Below are 20,728 nucleotides of genomic sequence, written 5' to 3' on the forward strand. Positions count from 1 at the left end.
TTCTCTTTTCTTTCCAGAGAAAAATGTTCATTTTAGTTAGCTTTTGACTGCCTTGTGGGCTCCTCTGACTGTGCCTGCATGTGAATATTCACTAGTGTACCTTTATGATTAAAAAGGAAATGAATATCATTATAGACATGCTGCTTTCTTTGTTGTTTCTGCTCCTGTTTTCTTCTTTTTTTGGCTCCTAGGGACTTAGGAGATACTGTGCTAATTTTATGTATTTTCTTTTTCTTGCACTGAAAATAAATAAATGAATAAATGAATACATTTTAAAAAGCTTGAGTAATAATAGGTATAATGAAACAGGATGCACAGAATTCATGGTCCCAAGAATAATCCAAAGTGAGATTCAAAGACATTTTCAAGCCGCACTGGTGATTTATTTAACATCTGTAAAGAAATAATTTCCCCTCCACTCGCAATTAAAACAAACTACATACAAAGAAAAAAAATCAAGTCTTCTGGCATTTTCATCTTGTCCAACTTCGAAAAGTATCTCTTAATTTTTAAACCTTTAGGAGTTGAAATGAGTATTTAGTAGTTTTGTCATGGTCTTGGAAGCAGACTCAAGTTAAGTGAAAATCTCTTGATGAAATTTTGCTGTGTGTTCACAACTGTACAATTAGTTCTTTACATTAAAGTTGTATGAAGGTTACCAGCTGATTATGCAGTACCTCAGGGATCGAGTACATTTTTATGACTAATATGAAAACTGCTCATGGGCTTTGCTCACACCGCTGACGGATCCATTCCAAATGGATATATGCAATATAGTGATTCCCTCTTTACATGCGCAGCACTTTTTCCCCCTTTGGTCCTTCCGCTGTAAGCTTTCAACATCTGCGTGCCGGCAGGAAAATGTTTAATATGTTTTTTAGGCTCCATGCACATCAAAGCTGATGCAGTTTTGTTGGTTCTCCACCCAGGAAGTGGAGTCCTGCTGAGGCCCGTGTTCACCAAACAGCCAGGGAGCGTGGTGTTTCCCATTCAACCTGGAGAGATTCGCAGAGAAGTGGTGTTTAGCTGTGAGGCTCAAGGACACCCTCCACCCTTCTACAGGTAACAATTGCAGACATGGGATAGTTTAGTTTTTACTATGCTAAGCATTAAGGTAATGCCTCAGAACTCAGTTGGGACTGCAACTCTTGCTTGGGGGAAACTGGGAATTCATGTACCATATGGCTCATTGCTTATTACTGCCTGCAGTGCTTAGATTTGCTGTCAGTCACAATTAATTTAAGAATGACTAATTCATTGCCTTCAGTTTTTGGTGTTTTGTATATTTGCACTGGCAGTGAGGCATTGATCCATAGACTTTGCTTTGAAAGTTTGACCCAAGAGAGTCATGGACTAAAATGATCTGTTATCATAAGAGAGATTGAGTGATGTTGAAAAAAAACGAAGCGGATAAGCGGATCACAAATAGGAAGCCATGTTGCAAAACTTTTCTTTCCGCATCTCATCTGAGAGCTTTCAATGCAGCGTCACTGATGAAAGTTCGCAGGTTTTGCCACGGGGCATCCGATTTCAGGGTTATCACATGATAAACAAGATGCAAATCAGTTGATCAGCTAATGTGCAGAGAAACAGTTGTTACTTATTCTGCTTGTTCACGACATTAGCCTTGTGTGGTTGAGTAGTCCCCCAGCGACTGTGTCTGACACAGATTGATGAGTTCATCCGCCACTACAACAATGACAAATTAAAAAAAGATAACAAACAATGGTTTATTTTAAAGTGCATCAAGTGCATAAGCTATTAATTCATTATCTGTCACATGGGGCTACATTGTCATTGTACTCTTGTCAGTGTAATTAAATGCAAATTACAAAACTAGGCATTTAATGTGTAATAGGTCGAAACGAACCCTCATAATATCAGCTTATGCAGCCGTTAATGTGGCTTGAAGTGTCTTGGTGTTATGCCTAATGGATACAAATTGAAATAAATGTGCAAGATCATATCACTTTGATTGTCGAGAATGCTTAATACTCAACCACTCTTACTCACTGACTTGGAAGTCCTGCTTTTAAATGAAACTAATTTCATGAGTCCAAATCTACAAATTGTATAGCCTCTTAGAGCTCAGGTTCTGACATGGTGCCCAACATAATATGATATAATTTTTATAATTACATCTCTTATTATAGCAGGGCTGATATTTAGTTGAACCTAGAATTGTTTGTAATTCAATCAACAACTATACATTTATCTAACAGACTTTTTAGATATTTGTGAACTTCAGCGATAGGCCACCTGATGCTGAATGACTCTTTTAAAATGTGGGAGGGTTATTTTCAGGAAAATATTTTAAGACAACTCAGCAGCCATGAAAGCACATAAGGCCCTTGCTGTGTGTTCAAATGAGTCATCTCATCTGGAGCTCTTGGACCTTCCATCTGTGATCACTAAATCAGTCTAATCAGCCGATCTGCTGTGGAGCTCTGCTCCACTGCATATGTCCTCCTCTTCCCTTCATCCTTCAACCCTGGCTCTCACTTTCCTTTGTCTAAATTCTTTCAGCCGAAAAAAGAAGCTAGACAGTCAAAAATAGAAAACCTCAGGCTTCTTTTTTTCCCCAAGAATAGTGAGTCTTAAATAAAGACAGAGCAACTAACATCCATCCTAATCTGGTTTTATTTCATGCATGATCCGCACATTTGTCCTTTACTTTTTATTCAATTTCTCTCAATAAAAACTCCAATATGCTCTACTTTAAACAGTATACCTCACAAGCTTATCAAATTATTTTAAAGCATCTTTATACATTAAGAAGAATGTTCTGCAAAATAGATATAAAAAGGACTAACTGTTTTTAAAGATTTTTTAGATTTTTTTATTTACTATGAGGATAAATGAACCCATAAAAGACCCTGAATTATTGTTTTAGGAGAACCACAAAGTTTAAGGACACAGCTTAAATCCACATACATCTAAGTTATACACATTTATCCCCTTTCTACTGTAATACTGACAATAGTTTTGATGATAGACGAGACTATTATTCTATTTTTCACCATTTCTTTTTTTAGCAGTTCCGTGTGGCTTCATAACTTCAACTTCATAAGTGGCAGTTCTTTGTTTGTGAGAAAACATGATGTGGTGATATTTGCTATCATTTCAGCATCTTCTAAAGACTCAGTGATATTTTCATACTTGAATTGAAATGAAATGAAATGTTCTGGGGAAAAAGGCTTTTTTTGTAGCCGAGTACTGATGAACTGTGATGACATCCTGCACTCACTCCAATGCAAACTTCGACGTTAGTCCACTAGTGCTCTATTCAGCGCATATGCACTATGTCCAAATTAATATGTTTTTATTTTAAAATGTAAAGCTCCACACATCCATACTGCCCCAGAGATAAACCTTCAAAAACAGAGATTTTGATTCATTGCAGTCCCCATTTCAGTGTGGAAGCAGAACTGTTGTGGACTAATGTATATGGACAAAAACAACAATTTGGCTGCTAAGCAATCAATTCAGTTATCATTTTTGAAAAGTTTTTTTTTTTATGTATATAAATAGATTTCTGCAGGATAGAAGAAAAACAAAACATCAGAGAACTTCCAGCATTATTCATATATCCCCTATCAAGTTTCTTTTATTTATTCTTTCATTCTTTCCATCTGTTGTAATACTAGCTGTTTGGTCCTTTTGTTGGTTATAAATTGTACTGCACTATTGTTATGCAAATTTGTCAACACAAGAAAATTGCATCATCCCTATGATGACATACAACAGACCAACAATGACTCTAATATGTTCACCGGGGCAGAATCCAATTTCCAAAGCAGCCTCTGAGGTAGCATGTCCTCATACCGCCTCTGTAATAGGGTCGTCCTTGTCCTCTCAGAGTAGTTTTTTTTTTTTTCCCCCATCTTTGTCTGAGCCAAATTTTACACAGGTCCCGTGCATTCTTCCTCACACGTCTTTTGTCAGGTAACTGAAAATACCACTCCATTAGTGCCAGTTGTGCTCAGCTCGGCCAGCGTTGGCGCAGAGGAATTCATACAGCAAAGGAATTGTGGGAATTGCTGTTGATTGAGTGAACTTTAGACAGGTAGGAAATCAGTTGAGGGACTACAACCACCATGCACGTTAGCAATGTGCTGTTGATGGAGGTTTACAAAGCTCTCCCACAACACGTACGCAGCCGTCTCTGTTGTGACACCGATGCCATGAAGTCAATGTGATTGTTGCCCAGACCGCTTTATTTGCATGTGCAACGTTGCAGTGTACAGAGGAAACAGTTGATTATGTCGTGGATGCTTTAATCTACGGCACACAGCACAGGACTCAGTTGATTCATATGTTTCAATATTAAAAAAAAGATGAAATTTGCAGGTCGCACTGTAAGGAGTAGTTTCTCCCCATGCATGCAGCATTTGATGAGGAAACCTATTCGGTCAAATCAGTATGCAGACTGTAATGCTCTGTTGTACTGATCCCTCCAAATAGAGGGGAAGAACCCTAAACATGAAACAACAACAAATAAACCATGCTTCCATGGTGATTAACCACAGACAGTGTTGGGAGCAGACTATGCACTTTATACCACTGTGAAATGATTGTCTTCTTTGCTATTCCTTCTCAGAAAAAAAGTACAGAGCTAAGCTTAACATTAAGAATGAATTCGGTACTGAGTAAAAGTTATGAGCCCACTGACTCATTTTAAAAAGATGTACAATGCATCGATGTGCAGATCATGACTTGTCCAAGCCAAACTCACCTGATGCTTTAAGTCAACTTCACCCAGAACCCGAACAGCAAATATTGAACTGTAAATACTGTGCCAACACACAACCAGACCCGCTGAGTGCTTTCTTGCTGCATATTGACTCATAGATGCTTTATGCAAAGAAACATGTAAGAGAAGAGAAAAAACTAAAGTAAACTGAATCATTCACATGCGCCGGTCAAACATATTCAGTGCTGTGATAACAGCGGCTGCAAAGGAGTTGATATATGCCTCTATGAAGTACCCTGAAAAACATTCAAAGTAATCTTACCTTTACATTAGTTTTCATTTTTCAGCTTGTCTGAAGTAATCTGCAGTGGAAAAGAAGCTTTGTAAGAATATTATTTTGAAAAACATAATTGAAGATTTTATGCTAATGTTATATTACTTGGAAAAGCAGAGACTGATGGAAAGTATAGTTTATTTCTTCTGCTCTAGCAACGTGCAATTTCCATTTGATTATTTGCATTTGAAAAAGCAGTCTGATGGAGAGATCTAGTGACAACGTTACAAAAGCTGTTTGACAATGGGAGTTATTTTAATGATGCAACACATGATTTGGAGAAAATAGGAAAGCGTGGTTCGGATCTTTTTCCCCCCAATTTAATCCAAATCTCTGAACCTAAACTACTTTGTAGCAGGTTATGGAGTTCACCCTTAGCAGCCGAAATAACGCCGCAAATCATGAATTTAGAATGTTTTCCCAGATCGTTCCTCGGTGGTGGCCACGAGCAGAGTCATCCCTCTCTACGTTCAAGAAGGTGTTGAAAACTGTCCTCTTCCAAGAACACCTTCTGTCGTGAACTGCGCCTTTAACTTCCTGAGCACTTATTTAACTACTGTTTTGTCTCCGCCTACTATACTATGTGATCTACTATATAACTGAAGTTTGATTGTATTTTCCTCTGTTGTGAGTCGCTTTGGATAAAAGCATCTGCTAAATGTAATGTAGTGGAATGTAATGTTTGACTTCCTTTGCCCAATCCTCCCTGATTGTTAGCACCCCCAGAGTGTACATATGTTTCTATCTTTCCTTTCCTCTGTGCTGCTCCATCTGTTTGTCTCCCTGGCTCTGTGTTTTCCTCTTCAGTGGCCGTTTCTCAACATGCGTTCTTGTGTTCTTGTGAAACCTCATCATCTGCAGCCGAAGTACTGCTCCAATTCTCAGGAACGGATTTGACCAAAAACATAAGTAATACGCGGATGTGTTCTTGCTCCGCCAATTTTATCAAGGATGCATCAGGTGGAGGCTTGTGTGTTTTAAAATTTCCTCCAACATTTTCTGGTCTTTTTTCATTCCCGTTCTACCAAACTTCATTTATAATGCGGCTGGCATAGAAAAAAGTGTGTGTCCCTATTGGAAGCATTTCTTTTTGTGTGTTATTGTTATACTGAAGGACTTTGTTTGCACTCCTGCCCCCTTTTGTCCTCCTGCATGTGGATCTTCCTACAACTCAATCCCTGACACTGGGCAGCTTTTGATTTACATGAATTTGACTTGCATATGTTTTAGTAAACATTATTCTGTCTATTATCATCAGATACAAAATAGATTATATTGAAACTAGTTTCAAAGGCTGTAAAGGCTCTATGTACGTTTCCTGCCTTTAAATGTTTAAACATGATTTCTAGTATTAAATGTGTTTCATATGAAGATTGCAGTTTAAGTCGGACATGGCAAAATAATCCCTTTACATGTTATAAAGTGCTCAGTAGCCTTTACTTTTCTTTTTGCCCAAAACATCATCGTCATGAGGTTAAAAGAAACCTTAACCTTATTCCCAACATCATTGCAGTAAGTCAGAACTCAAGTATAAGATGTACAGATGTGGATATACAGTATTTGTTTGTACGCATCCATTAAAGAAGATTACTTTAAACTTACAAAAGTTATAATAATCTGTCTGAATTACTGAAAACTGTCTAATGGAAACCAGACATTGCTTTTTTTAATTGTGTTTCAACAGAATGATAATTAAAAAAACAACACAAATTAATGAAACTGACAAACTTGACAAATTAGTTTGTGCTCATAGCAATGATTGAAAATGATTTTACCATGGTAACGTGATGCTAATTTCAGGACACAGTCTAGTTCAACATGAGTGTGTTCAGTGTTAGTTTGCCTTGTTAAAATAGACAAGCATGTTAAAAGGTTAAAGCTACGACACCATCTCCAAGCAATTTGATGTTCCTGTGACTTGGACATAGTCACAAGACGAAAATTAATGACAAACTAGGTTGACAATGAGCCCAGAACAGATTCAGCTTGAACTCCAATGTCATATGTAGCTAAATGGTGAATACCCAGAAGTTTTAATCAGAGATATCAATTATTTAGTTTGTATTAGTCACATTTTCAGTAAAATACATTTATAACACTGTTAGTAGTAGTAGTAGTAGTAGTAGTAGTAATAGGCATTTGACAGTTGTCCGTATCAATTATCTGACTGACGAGTAAGAGAAAAAGTTGTCCGTTTTGCCCCAGAACTGGTGTTTGTCAATATCTGCAATGGCACTTGGAGAGAGTAAGGATGTCATTGTGGATATATGAAATGTTCAAATTGTCAGGGACAAACAGAGTTACATATATTTGTGATAACTATCCTGATTTCTTAAGTTGAGGTCTGTGTTAGTCACTAATTGCACTACCTAGCCAGGATTAAATTAATTCAAAATAGCATAATATGGGAATTCTCAACTGATGCAAAAAAAAAAAAAGCTGTTTAAATGTTGCTTAAAATGTTTTTGTTGTGTTTAAAGGTTTCTTTTTTGTGTGCCATGTGCTTGCATTCACAGGTGGAAGCTAAATGGCTCTTTCTTACTGCCCAGCCCGGTGTCACGTTACTCTCTCATGGGAGGAAACTTACACATCAGCCATCTGAATAAAGACGAAGATGTTGGTGTCTATCAGTGCCTGGCATCTAACTCTTTTGGCACAATCCTCAGCAGAGAGTCCAGTCTCCACGTTGCGTGTAAGTTATTAACTTCAGTTTAGTTTGTGCTTCTAAATCTGTTCTGTTTTAGGATGATAATATATTGAGTCACAACCCATTCCAATAAACAAATATACATCTGTTTCATTTTTCACTTTTGGTCGATTGACTTGAAACATTTTTTTTTTTTTTTTTTTTTTTTTTTTTCAATTTCATTGACAAGTTTCCGCAGTACAACTTAAACTTAAATTCTGTTGAGTTTAGTCCAGGCCATGGTTTCCTTTGAAAGTAAAACTTTCATAGAACATCAGCATTTGTGGTTCACTGAAAGATTAATAGCTCAGGAGGATTCTCTGGAAATTGTTTGTCATCGGACCATATTTTTTATAGGTTAAATCAACCACTGACAAGAGAATATTGCAGTATGCTGACACCAATGAAGTAAAACAATACACAAATTAACAGGACATGTTTATGAGGTCAAGTTTTTCTTTTTCATCTTTTAACCCTTAATAAAGGTTTGGTACTGGGTCCAAACTAATCGCACAAAAATGCAAGCATATGCTTTTTTTCAGCACACAAACGTACGTGTGTTAGGAAAGAACATGCTTTGAGATCATGTGTACCTCTAAACCTTCAGGCCATATTCATGTTCTTCATACACTTCTTCTTGAGTCAATTTAAGATGACAATGAAGTAGAAAAAATTTGTATTGAAATCAAAAAATAGAAAATACAGTTTTGAAAAAGCACCCAATTACAATTGCACAACAGATCAAGCCTATACTGCAGAAGCAGACCTACTTAAATGAGCCACTGTCACCCCTGCAACAAGACCTCCAGTTTCAGGTTTAGTTGGTGGAATCGTAAAGGACTGCTACTTGGAGCTGTTGATCAGTTAGCAAAAGCTGACATTTTTATTAAGATTGGTAGTGGGACTGTGTCAGGTCAATCCACAGAGCTGTCGGTCAAATTAACAGCATCACAAAATGTATTCTCTTTAACATATGAATGATTAGCCTTTGTTAGGTAGGCTTGTAGCAATGCGTCGGCTTCAAATTATCGTTGATGTCATATTTAGTCGTAGACACACCGCCACACACACGCAACACCCATAACAAACAATTCGCACTTTGCTGAATGGAGACGCAAACTCAGATCACCTCACAGCGTCTCCAACAAGGTCCTGCAAATAACAGCTTGCCATAATTCATCAAAAGATCTAAAGTATGGAATTACTTCAAATCTAATCTCAAACGCCTTTTGGAATTGGCATACCAGACCAGCGCAACAGCTCTCGTGTTGCGCTACAATAGTAGTTGCAAAATATAATAAGCAAAATAATTGCAAACAATTGCAATCAAATTATGGTCTGCATCAGCTCCTACATTTGATCTTTTCTGGTCATACCTCTGTTTACTGGCATCAAAAAATAACATTTTCGATTAGCAGAAGCTAAAATGCCACTGGAAAAGGATTCCTACTGAAAACAACAGTTTGTTTTGGTTCGATCCGCCATCGAAAGGTTCTTATGTTGCGTAATTGCCACAGGTTTTTATTTAATCAACAGAAAAATAATTGTTCGAACAATTGTCCAATTTATCATTAGATTAGTCGACTAATCAGTAAAATAATCGCCTGATTAATCATTTTAAAAATAATCGTTTACCCCGAGCCCTACTGTTACTGTAGGTCTTTATTCTCAGAAGCTACTCTCAAAAGTGATTACAGGGCTAAGTGGCAAATGTAATTACAGCTAGCCACTAACCCGGTACTGCTTACATGTGAAAAGTAGTCAAATGAAATTATGAAAAGTATAATTACAAAAAAAAACTGCTGTGAAACAGATTCTAAATTAAATGAATATTAGACTCAAAATGGTTTGATTTGAATTTGCGACACTCAACGAGAGAATAAGTCAATGGCTCTAAAATAATACTTAAGATAATATTACCTGATGTGATACAAAAGAATTAATCGCCCTTACCTTTGGAAACAAATAGTTTTTTTGAGCCACTCTTTAAATGTACTTTATTTTTGGGATCAATGAAGACTAAAGTGACTAATAATTCACATAAGGGATCCAAATTACATCATGACACCTGGTAATTGAGTTTGTTACAAATAACTGCAGCCATGATTGTAACTGAATTGCTGCCCTGGTGTTGTTGGACCATAAGTACAGTAAACATGCGATTTATAACAAGAATACAGACTCAGTTTATTGGTACGTGAGCTAACAATTCAGGAAATTGTGGGCTCATGGGGTAGTTTAAGAGCTCTTCTCTTCTTGAGCTTTGTGAGGAACTGGATCCAACATAGCCCTGATACTCTGCAAGTTTGTGCTATTGCCTGTTTTCTGTGATCTTAATATATATCTTTTGGGCTAATTTGCTCCAATCTTAGACATTTTACATTATTTACTTATTTTTTAGTCAGTAGCTGTTTGTTTAGATCACAATTCTAGAAGTGAAAACTTCTTATAAAGCAGATTTTCTTTTCTTAAATTTTATTTAAATTATGACACTGCATTTATTTTCTTTGCTGTTACTTCCATCATTTTTATCGAGCTGTGTGAACACAACTTTTTTTTTTTATATTTAAAAAGATTCATTCGAGAAATGTCTGCATTCATTCATTAATAAATTAGATTTGGTGTGTATGTGTGTAAAATGATGCCTTAATTAAGATCGATGAAAGAGAGCCATAGGTTACCATGGCTGTATATCTGGTTAAAAATTAATCAATATGCACACTAGTGTGCATATGTACACCATTGTGCACACACACAGTTGTACTCATGAAACGGAAAGGAGTTTATACATTTGGCCCAGGGTGTTTGGTCTCTCTTAACATTCACATACCCATGTGATGAAGATGTTTTGAAGCATGGTGAGGCTTGACAAGTACCATAAAGTTGATGCTTTCCAGCCTTCATCCATCACATTTTATAAGACCAGAGTCTCAGGCATCTCTCAAAGCAAGGTGATTTTGAGGCCTCCAGTCTTGATGGGCAGCCCATATCAAATGATAGCTCTGATATCTGCGAAGGGATGGTGCAGCTAGATTGAATTCTGATGTCTCCTTCTCTGCCAAAGCACATGCAGCAATGATCCTTGGCGAGAGAGGAACAGAAATATCCATCTTGTCCCTATTTTGTGCTTCTTTTTCACAAAGCGGCATTAAATCTTCGGCATATAGAGCAAATCTGTATCCTGAGCTGCCGGTGGGCTATTGATCATATTCACATTTCCTATCAATTTTTTAAGCCTGTCATGAACTGTATGTCATTGAGATTGGTCTCATCCATCGCCCGGGCCTGACTGGAGACCTGCTGCTTTGTCAACTGATGAGAACAAGCATCAGTGCTGATGTGTCATACATCTTATTTATTGCTTTTGGTTTAACTTAATTAAGTGTGTTGTGTGATTGAGCAGGTCTCAGGTCAAGGGAATAAGTCATGGAGGAGCAGTCTGTTATGAGAGTGAGTATTATGTCATTTGTAACAGACTGACTCTGACAAGCTCAATGTCCTTTTCAAACACCAGGGAAGCTTGCACCTGTCGTAGCCTTGCAATAACTGACAGACCGATGTAAAAACCATCAAATAAAGATGATAAAAGGATTTAAAATAAAATGTAGTAATCTCAGGTCTGGTAACCTGAAACAAACACTTTTAGCCACTGCTGCTAAAACAAATGTAGAATAGTGTATTCATGGAGGTCCTTCAGATCGGATCAGAGCATTTTGATTTGCACTCTTAATTATGCCCTATATCTTTAAATTTGCATCGCACAGATGTGTTGGTCATGAATAAGAATTAAGATTACATTTTTAATCCCCTGAAAGATGGATGATATAACGGGTTTTGTTACCATCTGCTATGGGCTTAAACCTCTAAAAGTATAAATGTTCTTGAGCCCATTGACAATACACACCGTTAAAAAGCTCCAACCCGGCTGCTGGAAGTGCTGGAAGGAATAATCTGGCTGTTTATTGTGCATCAAGCCAGATTAAGTTTCCTAATCCCACTGGGATTTTATTTACCCCCTTTTATTTATTTATTTTATTCTTATTACTATGGGTACAATTAAGAATTTCCACTGATACAGGAAGCAACATTGTACAACAGATTGCAAAGCCTACATGGGTAAAGCACAGTGAATGCCTGTCATTTATTTGCTATAATGATACAGCAGAGACTATTCACTGCTCACTGAGCCACAAGGGTATCTCAGAGTTTAATGATTGTCTGATTTGCAGTATTTATGATAGAAATGCAGATTCTAACTCCCCTGTACCCAGTACCCTTGAATTCTGGTCAAATTCTGTTATGCATTTGTACTTTTATTCCTGGCCTCAGTCTGACATTTCTGCCCTGTCTTTGTAATTACTGTGTAGAAATGATCTCATTTTGTGCGAGCCTCTTTCTTTTCCATCAGCAGTTCACTCGTTATTTATTGCTTTTGACTCAGGAGAAAATTAAACCTGTTTTGATCTGTTGCAACTAAGCAAGGGACAAAAGCATTTCGTGTCTGCACCGCCATAGACGGTGCTTACTCCGGGTCTCAGATTATCATATAGAGAGAAGGGAAGAAGTGTGTCACCAGAATGCATCTCTTTGCAGTGTTGTAATTGTTAAGGGCAACAGTGTTCTGCAAGAATGAAACCCCTGTGATGTATATCACTCCCCTCAACATCATTTATCAAGCACTGTTCAGGCTTTGCATTATTACCTAGTAAACAGACATATGGAGAGTTGCTGACGTTACCTTTTTGGCTTGTGCACACAGCCTTTCCCCAATAATAGTGTGTTTGTGCTATTCCAGAAATGATATGACAGATGTGAATTTGTCATGTTACCGATTTGATAGTAAAAGGTATGACCATCTTGTCATTATGAGTTGTATTTTTATTATTTCATGAGTCTGTGAAAGTCCACCTCTTGTGAAATAATAGGTTGTGATGGACTTGGGCCTATATGTGCCAGTAATATCCATTTTCTGTCGAATTTAATTTCTAACATTTCAGCTAACAATTTAGTTATATTGTGCTTTTTTAAATCTCTAAGTTTTTTTTTTATTTATCTAATTTAATTTGATATGATCTATACCTTCCTCCATGGGTTAGCTTATATCTGATATAAAATGATATCCTGCTTTCAGGAAAGCATATAATTCTGCCTCATGTCCAGTGGCTTACTAATAAATGTACCCATTGCTAAGTCTGTCCACAGGCTCACATTGTAACAGGATAGCCTCATCCTGTTGCTCCACAATTGCTTCTCATTTATACAGTGAGTCACATTGGAACAGCTAGCCCAAAAATGCAAATTCACAGCTAATTTCATGGATCTGAAAGCACTCAAAATAGCCTGAACCCTGCCATGCAGAAGAACAAGGAGGTGCAGAGATGTGATAGGCTTGATAAGATAATCCATGCGGTGCTGAACAGCTTGGGTTGTCAGGCATTGTTGGCTTTTATTGTGTCTAGCTCATTTACGCCCCACCATACACGAAAGGAATATTGATCAGAACAAGTTCACTCTCTGTGAGTTGAACATCTCTCATATTCTTGAATATGTGAGTATGGTAATAAGTACAATCTGATTATGTATGTTGTTCAAAGGGGTGAATGACAGTAATGGTATATATATAGTAAAGCGGTTATTGTGTAAAAATATGGTATGTTTTTGGTTGTTTTTTTCACTCTCATGCACATTTTGCTTTTTGAAGAGAGGCTCTTGTCTCACATAGAAATGAGTGAATTAGAAAACCCATCACACTTAGTTCTGAGTGAACATAATCAACTATAGTCAATATTTCAAGATTGAGGTGTGCAAGACCCAGATGCAGGAGACACTGGCGACAGGAGTTCCAAAACACGTGATTTATTGAAACTAAAAGCACTGCAATGCAGGAAAAAACAAGAGCCCAAACTTAACAAAAAAAGAACTAACCATGACGAGAAACATGACTGTGAGAAGAGTACGGACCAGCAGGAACCAAAGGTCAAGAAAGACAAGAAAATATATACACATGGGACTTGATGAGACACAGGTTCAAGCAATCAGGGCAGAAGGGAACAAGGCATGTTTTCAAAATAAAAAAGGAACATAAATCTTTAAAACATAAAACTTTGACACAATATGTGTTTTCTTTTGAGAATCTTTCCTTTCAATGAAAGTTTTCGCTAGAACAGATGGTGAAAATGTGTTGTTTTTCAAAACACATTTCGTCTTAAGTGCAACTGAACATCTTAAGAACTCCTTCTCATTCATCTGAAGCAAGAGAACATTTTCTCATAAAATGTTGTTTCTACTTTATAATTATCCCTCTCATTTGTGGGTCATCTGCACACCAACCTGTGCCATTCTTATGAGCGATATACCCCCAGAAGATATTAGTTACAAATGCTGCCTTCCCTTTCAACTAATTTATTTGAGCGTGATTTATCACAATAATCACGAGTCATTTCATGTCTTCTTGGAACCACGGATCATTTGATGAAGATAAATATGACCACATGAAATATATGTTTTTTGGTCAATATTCAAGAATTGTGAGATTTGACAACATATGGGATGGGTTGCTTGACCTGATTTGATTGGTTTTTTTGTGTCTTTTTTCTGATCTCACGCTACCAATTATAAAAGGGCACGGCTGAATGTATGGAATACAACTTTAAGAAAATTTGCAAAACTACATGGTGGAAGATAGAAGAGGTAATTTGAAAATAGGAAGCACCTATTATTATTTTCTTTTTTCAGGAGAATAATAGGTGAAAACTGATTTCATGTTTTAACTGGAAACATACATACACATTTCAAAAAGAAAGTAAAAACATAATTTGTTCAAGAAATTCCGTCCTACTTTTTATGAGGTGGCTAGCCTATTTTGCTCTGCCGCTTTACTATACCATTACTGCTCAATATAAGACTAGTTGACTAGATTTAGGAATATTAGGCTTATTTATCAAGGTTCTGTTTTTGCAGTGTACCAGCTATGGTTTATATACATTTTCCTAAAGTGCCTGTCAGTGTCATCAGTGAATATATGTGCCATCTACTGAGCTATCACTTGAAAGCCAAAATGTATAATATTTTCACAGGTGTCGTTTTCATTTCTTATTTAATCTTCTTTTAGGCAAATTATATAGTTGCAAAATGATTAACCTTTTGCAGATATGAAATAAGCATTTTATAGCCGTGACACAAAATGAGGATTGTTTGAAAAGACCTGACTTTACATTAAAAACAGTTGTGAACAGTATGGTAACCATTAGTTAGATCATATGTCTATTAAATTTCACAAATATATACTGTGTGTGTGCGTGTGCGTGTGCGTGTGTGTGTGTGTGTATATATTGTATATGGCTGCTGTATTTGCTTGTCTCTCTTTAATGACCATCTGCTAAAAAAAATGAGTGTGACATCTGACAGTCAAACTTGGATTGAGGCTTTGACACAAATCTAAGAAAATAGAGCATTACTGTAAGTGAGAGACGTCTGGTTTTGTGTTGAGGAATACTGAGGATCTTATTAAAGGGAAAATTTGAAAGTGTGATTTTTCAGCTGACAAAAGAACTGTAACCACTGGCTCCCCGTACGCGGCTGCTGCACTAAATCTGAAACTATAAGTGGAAGAAAACAAAAAGAAATGAAATAGATTTGAGTACTATGAAGATCTTTTGGGAGCAGACAAAAGGGCTGAATTAAAAGGGACCTATTATGGCATCTAATACCTAATTTTAAACAGGCCTTGAATGTCTTAAAAACAAGCTTTTGATTGTTTTTGCTAAATAAATTGGAAATTCAGCCTCTGAGCCATGTCTTTATCTTCCCAGTCTCTAACATCATTCTCTATGCGGGATTCTGAGTGGGTGAGGAGGCTATGATAATGAGGCACTGTGCTGATTGGCTGCCTGACTGACGCGATACACCGCTACGAAAAAATGGCCGCTCCGGCCGGCGAAGTTGTTGTTGTTGTTGTTCCGGCCAGACTTAGTTGTGGGCGTGGTTTCACGCATCGGAGGCCAACCGATGCAAATTGCATTTTGGTTACGTAACGAAAGGGAGCAGAATCTGAAAGGCTCGTAGAAGCCACATCACTCTGGATGGCTCATCCGGGCGGCTGTACAGACACTGCAGAATTTGGTTGTTTTCCTCCTTCTCTGAGTTGGCAGGCTGAGGGGAGACCACTTTATATATGTTAAAGCAAGAAAAAACTTGTTTTTCATAATAGGTCCCCTTTAAGTAATTCCAGAAACATGATGTTAATACTTTAATAACATAATAATCCAACCACCCATCTATTATGTACAGTGCATCCGGAAAGTATTCACAGCGCTTCACTTTTTCCACATTTTGCTATGTGACAGCCTTCTTCTTAATTTGATTAAATTATTTTTTTGAGATTTTTGCAAATTTATTAAAATAAAAAAACAAAGAATTCACAGCCTTTGCTCAATACTTTGTTGATGCACCTTTGGCAGCATTTACAGCCTCAAGTGTTTTTCACGTCACAAGCTTGGCACACCTATCTTTGGGCAGTTTTGCCCATTCCTCTTTGCAGCACCTCTCAAGGTCCATCAGGTTGGATGGGAAGCGTCGGTGTACAGCCATTTTCAGATCTCTCCAGAGATGTTCAATCGGATTCAAGTCTGGGCTCTGGCTGGGCCACTCAAGGACATTCACAGAGTTGTCCTGAAGCCAGTGCTTTGAAAACTTGGCTGTGTGCTTTGGGTCGTTGTCCTGCTGAGAGATGAACCGTCGCCCCAGTCTGAGGTCAAGGGCGCTCTGGAGCAGGTTTTCATTCAGGATGTCTCTGTACATTGCTGCGTTCATCTTTCCCTCTATCCTGACTAGTCTCCCAGTTCCTGCCACCACCATGCTTCACTGTAGGGATGGTATTGGCCTGGTGATGAGCAGTGCCTGGTTTCCTCCAAACATGACCCCTGCTATTCACACCAAACAGTTCAATATTCGTCTCATCAGACCAGAGAATTTTGTTTCTCATGGTCTGGGAGTCATTCAGGTGCCTTTTGGCAAGCTCCAGGCGGGCTGCCATGTGCCTTTTACTAAGGAGTGGCTTCCATCTGGCCACTCTACCATACAGGCCTGATTGGTGAATTGCTGCAGAGATGGTTGTCCTTCTGGAAGGTTCTCCTCTCTCCACAGAGGAATGCTGGAGCTCTGACAGGGTGACCATAGGGTTCTTGGTCACCTCCCTGACTAGGGCCATTCTCCCCCGATCACTCAGTTTAGACGGCCGGCCAGCTCTAGGAAGAGTCCTGGTGGTTCCGAACTTCTTCCATTTACGGATGATGGAAGCCACTGTGCTCATTGGAACCTTCAAAGCAGCAGAAATGTTTCTGTACCCTTCCCCAGATTTGTGTCTCGAGACAATCCTGTCTTGGAGGTCTATAGAAAATTCCTTTACTTCATGCTTGGCTTGTGCTCTGACATGCACTGTCAACTGTGGGACCTTATATAGACAGGTGTGTGCCTTTCCAAATCATGTCCAATCAACTGAATTTACCAAATGTGGACTCCAATTAAGCTGTAGAAACATCTCAAGGCTGATCAGTTGAAACAGCATGCGCCTTAGCTCAATTTTGAGCTTTATAGCAAAGGCTGTGAATACTTATGTGCATGTGATTTCTTAGTTTTTTTTATTTTTAATACATTTTCAAAACTTTCGAAAAAACTTTTTTCACATTGTCAATATGGGGTGTTGTGTGTAGAATCTTGAGGGGAAAAATGAATTTAATCCATTTTGGAATAAGGGTGTAACATAACAAAATGTGGTAAAAGTGAAGCGCTGTGAATACTTTCCGGATGCACTGTATACCTGCTTCATCCAATTCAGAGCCATGTGTCCTGCTGGACCTTAGACATCAGAATATTCTACAAAATAATTTTCACTGAAATTCACTGTGGTAAATCAGGATAGGGATGGGAATCGGTTCCCAGTAGTTCAATTCCGTGGTTTCGTAAACCAGTCTGCTTAACAATACCATTTATAGGTTCTCCCAACGTCTGACGCATTTGTGTGATGGCCTCAAGTACACGCCATGTCTTTTGGTTCAGAATGTTTCCAACATGGCGTGGAGGCAGAAAGGCACCAAAGTTTGGTTATATTTCATGAAAAAGGACAATACTAGGGCCAGGTGCAACTATAGACAGTATATAACAATGGACAAAGCATTCAGTGACCCATTGGTTTCTGAAGACTAGTTTTGAAGCCCTGGGGAAGCCCTCGGGAACGTGCCCACTGCACATCAATCATAGTTAGGTTTGCTCATAGCTCCTTTAGCCGAAGCATATACAGATCTGCCCTCTGACTTTTACAGCGGGAAACACCGTTTGATATATTGACTGGAACGGTGAAATAAAAAAATGACCATCCCGTTTACCAACGCTGGGTTCGTACAAATGGATATTTGCTTCGCGAAGGGCAGTAGCTTGACGATTACAGATAAGGAAGTGATAACGCCCAGCAATTGGTGAGCCGACTGCCAAACAAGCATATTAAAAAATACATTTAATGCGTGATATAATCTCCTGGCGTGGTACAAACCAATCCCAGCTGTTACAATGATCATTTCTGCTCGTGGTCAATGGATAACGACTCGTTTTTGCAGTCACCCTCTATCGGTCAGTCGAGGAACTGCAGCGAACCGTAGTCCTGCATGAGCATCAATGCGGAAGGGAGATGGTTGCAACAGGCTCAGAGAGGGGAATACCTCCAACACGCTGAAACATTTTCTGCATTAAAAACTGTTGATGTCACTTATACTAATAGCAGCTGTTTTATTTCTTTTTTTGAACAACCCTTAAAACAACATAACCAGTAATGTAATTTGGTTTTTGAGCAGATTATTTATAAAGATAATTGACACCCAGTACCTTTTGCTTCTCAGCAAGTGATTTTTGTAACATTTTCAAAACGGTGAACATAGCGAACTTTTCACTGGCTAAACATCAGTTATTACGCATTATAGCACATGCGTGGCTGTGGACATGTCCCATTCTTTGTGACTGAGTACATTACCGTATTTTTAGGACAACTAACAAACGAGTTTTTGGATGTTTTCTGCGAGTTCAGCTTTTAAAATTGGCTCCTCTTCCTGGCTCTCCAAATGGTTGAGATAAAGCAATGGCATTGTTGGAGATAAAAGAGAAAAAAACATGTCCAAACCTTTTAAACAGGAATACGCTGCCCACCTGCTAATCGGTATGTGCAGTTTATAATATGTGTATCAGATTCATCCAGATAGATGATTTTAACAACTCTTTTGTGCTTTCACATTCTCTCTAACTGCATTCCATCTGCCCAAAAGTTAAAGTGCAAAGAGAAGAAAAAAAAACGTCCTGATCACTGAAAGTAAGAAGAATCTAGGCCATAACAAGCAAAGATAGTGTCCTTGCCAAAAAAAAATCCATCAGTCTAAATAGGCACATTGTCTGTATAGCAGATTTTCTCTCAGCTTTTGTGGGTTTTTAGTAGCAGTAAATTGATATATGGGTGCAAACGCCTTGGGAGGTGTTGAAGCTTCAATTTCTGATAAATCAGAAATTTGCTTTTATGCCAAACAGATTTATGTTATGTGAAGAGCAGCATGACATTACATGGTTTTCTGAAAGCTGTTAATGATTTTCTCCGCATCCATTTGTGGTTGTACACTTTCATAATAGGATACATGAATGAACATGAACCTAGCAGCTTCAGAACATCTACGGGGATTTATAGATTTTGTTGTCAATAAAAGAAGGGACCTAAATGTATTGAATCATTTCATTGAGGCTTTGTATGGGTATCTCAATGTCCACACAATATGTCTGCTGCTAGTATGAAAATAAATTAACTATCTGCAAATCAGTTTATTTAGCTGTAAAAAGGAGCTTTTCAGAAAATCATCAAAAAAGTAGAAGAAACATAACTACTTTTAATTATGACCGTAATACTCTTCTGCTTAAAGCAAATTTCAATTGCTCAAAAGGTCTCTAAAGATCATCCGTTGTGCTTATTATGCCGTGGCTCAGCCTGCAGTGCTCTCAAAAAGGAGGCATCATTTACCTACTCGCTTTTGAATTCAGTTCTGATGTCATCACATGTCAGCCACATATTTGTCCGCACTGTCTGCAATATCTTCAAGAGCCAAAGCAGGCAAGACACAGAATAGTGTTCAAGGATTACCGTCTCAATTTCATATGCTCCCAGCAGGTTGTCAACAAGTAATCGGTTTCCATATAAATGCTGTTTCAGTCTCATTTAATTGTCGCTGGTTCTCGCGCAGTGAATGAAATACAGAAAGTGATAACGATACCGTGTTCCAATTAAATTCACTCATGTGTAACTTATGCTTAAAGGATTGCTCTTTACTCCAGTCAAAGGTATTTTGGACTTTACAGCATCACCGGTGGTAAGAACATATATGAACCTGGTGCATGCATTAAATCACCAAAACATTTGATCTAATTTGTCACAATAACCTTAAGTTAAAATAATAGTCAAAAACAACGTTTGATAACAATGTCACTTATCATATTTTTCTTGATCACTTGTTAAACATCCACAGTGCTGCTGCTTGTTATATAAAATACACTCGCAAGTCTCCGCTGATGTGAAAAGGAGATCTCTGAAGACATGATCAGGAGCAGTGAGTCTCCATAACCTTGGAAACCACCTAATCTCATAGTGCATAGACATCCATAGATGTTCAATTAGATAAAATGTCTGTAAACGGAGACAGTTTAGGACTGAGGCTACACTTCCAACAAGCTGACTTCCAGTCAAGATGACTCCAAAGTCACTATGCAGAAACTATAATAAGGTAACGAAGAATACACAAGTAACAGTTAAAAGCTTGAAACCATAACTGGAAGAGGTAACCACAAACAAAACGAGTATATAAATTGCTGCGCACCTGAAGCTTGCCAAAAAGCATCCTGTCACTATAAAACAGCTGGGAAAATATTTTATGATCTGATGAAATGAAAGTTGTTTGGGAAGACTACTCTTTCTGTCTTGGACAGGGTGCAGCTT

General features: G+C 37.9%; 1 protein-coding gene across 1 annotated transcript in view; it reads left to right on the top strand.

The window, feature by feature from the left end:
- cntn3a.1 (contactin 3a, tandem duplicate 1) overlaps positions 1 to 20,728 on the top strand; it is a 102,208-nt gene that overhangs the window by 29,148 nt on the left and 52,332 nt on the right. The window contains exons 3-4 of the mRNA XM_061736430.1: positions 930 to 1,062; positions 7,544 to 7,719. Of these exons, the coding sequence (XP_061592414.1) occupies positions 930 to 1,062; positions 7,544 to 7,719 (309 nt within the window). The remainder of the gene's footprint in view (positions 1 to 929; positions 1,063 to 7,543; positions 7,720 to 20,728) is intronic.

The sequence above is a fragment of the Cololabis saira genome, chromosome 12 (assembly GCF_033807715.1).
Source record: "Cololabis saira isolate AMF1-May2022 chromosome 12, fColSai1.1, whole genome shotgun sequence".
In the NCBI taxonomy this organism is placed as follows: domain Eukaryota; kingdom Metazoa; phylum Chordata; class Actinopteri; order Beloniformes; family Belonidae; genus Cololabis; species Cololabis saira.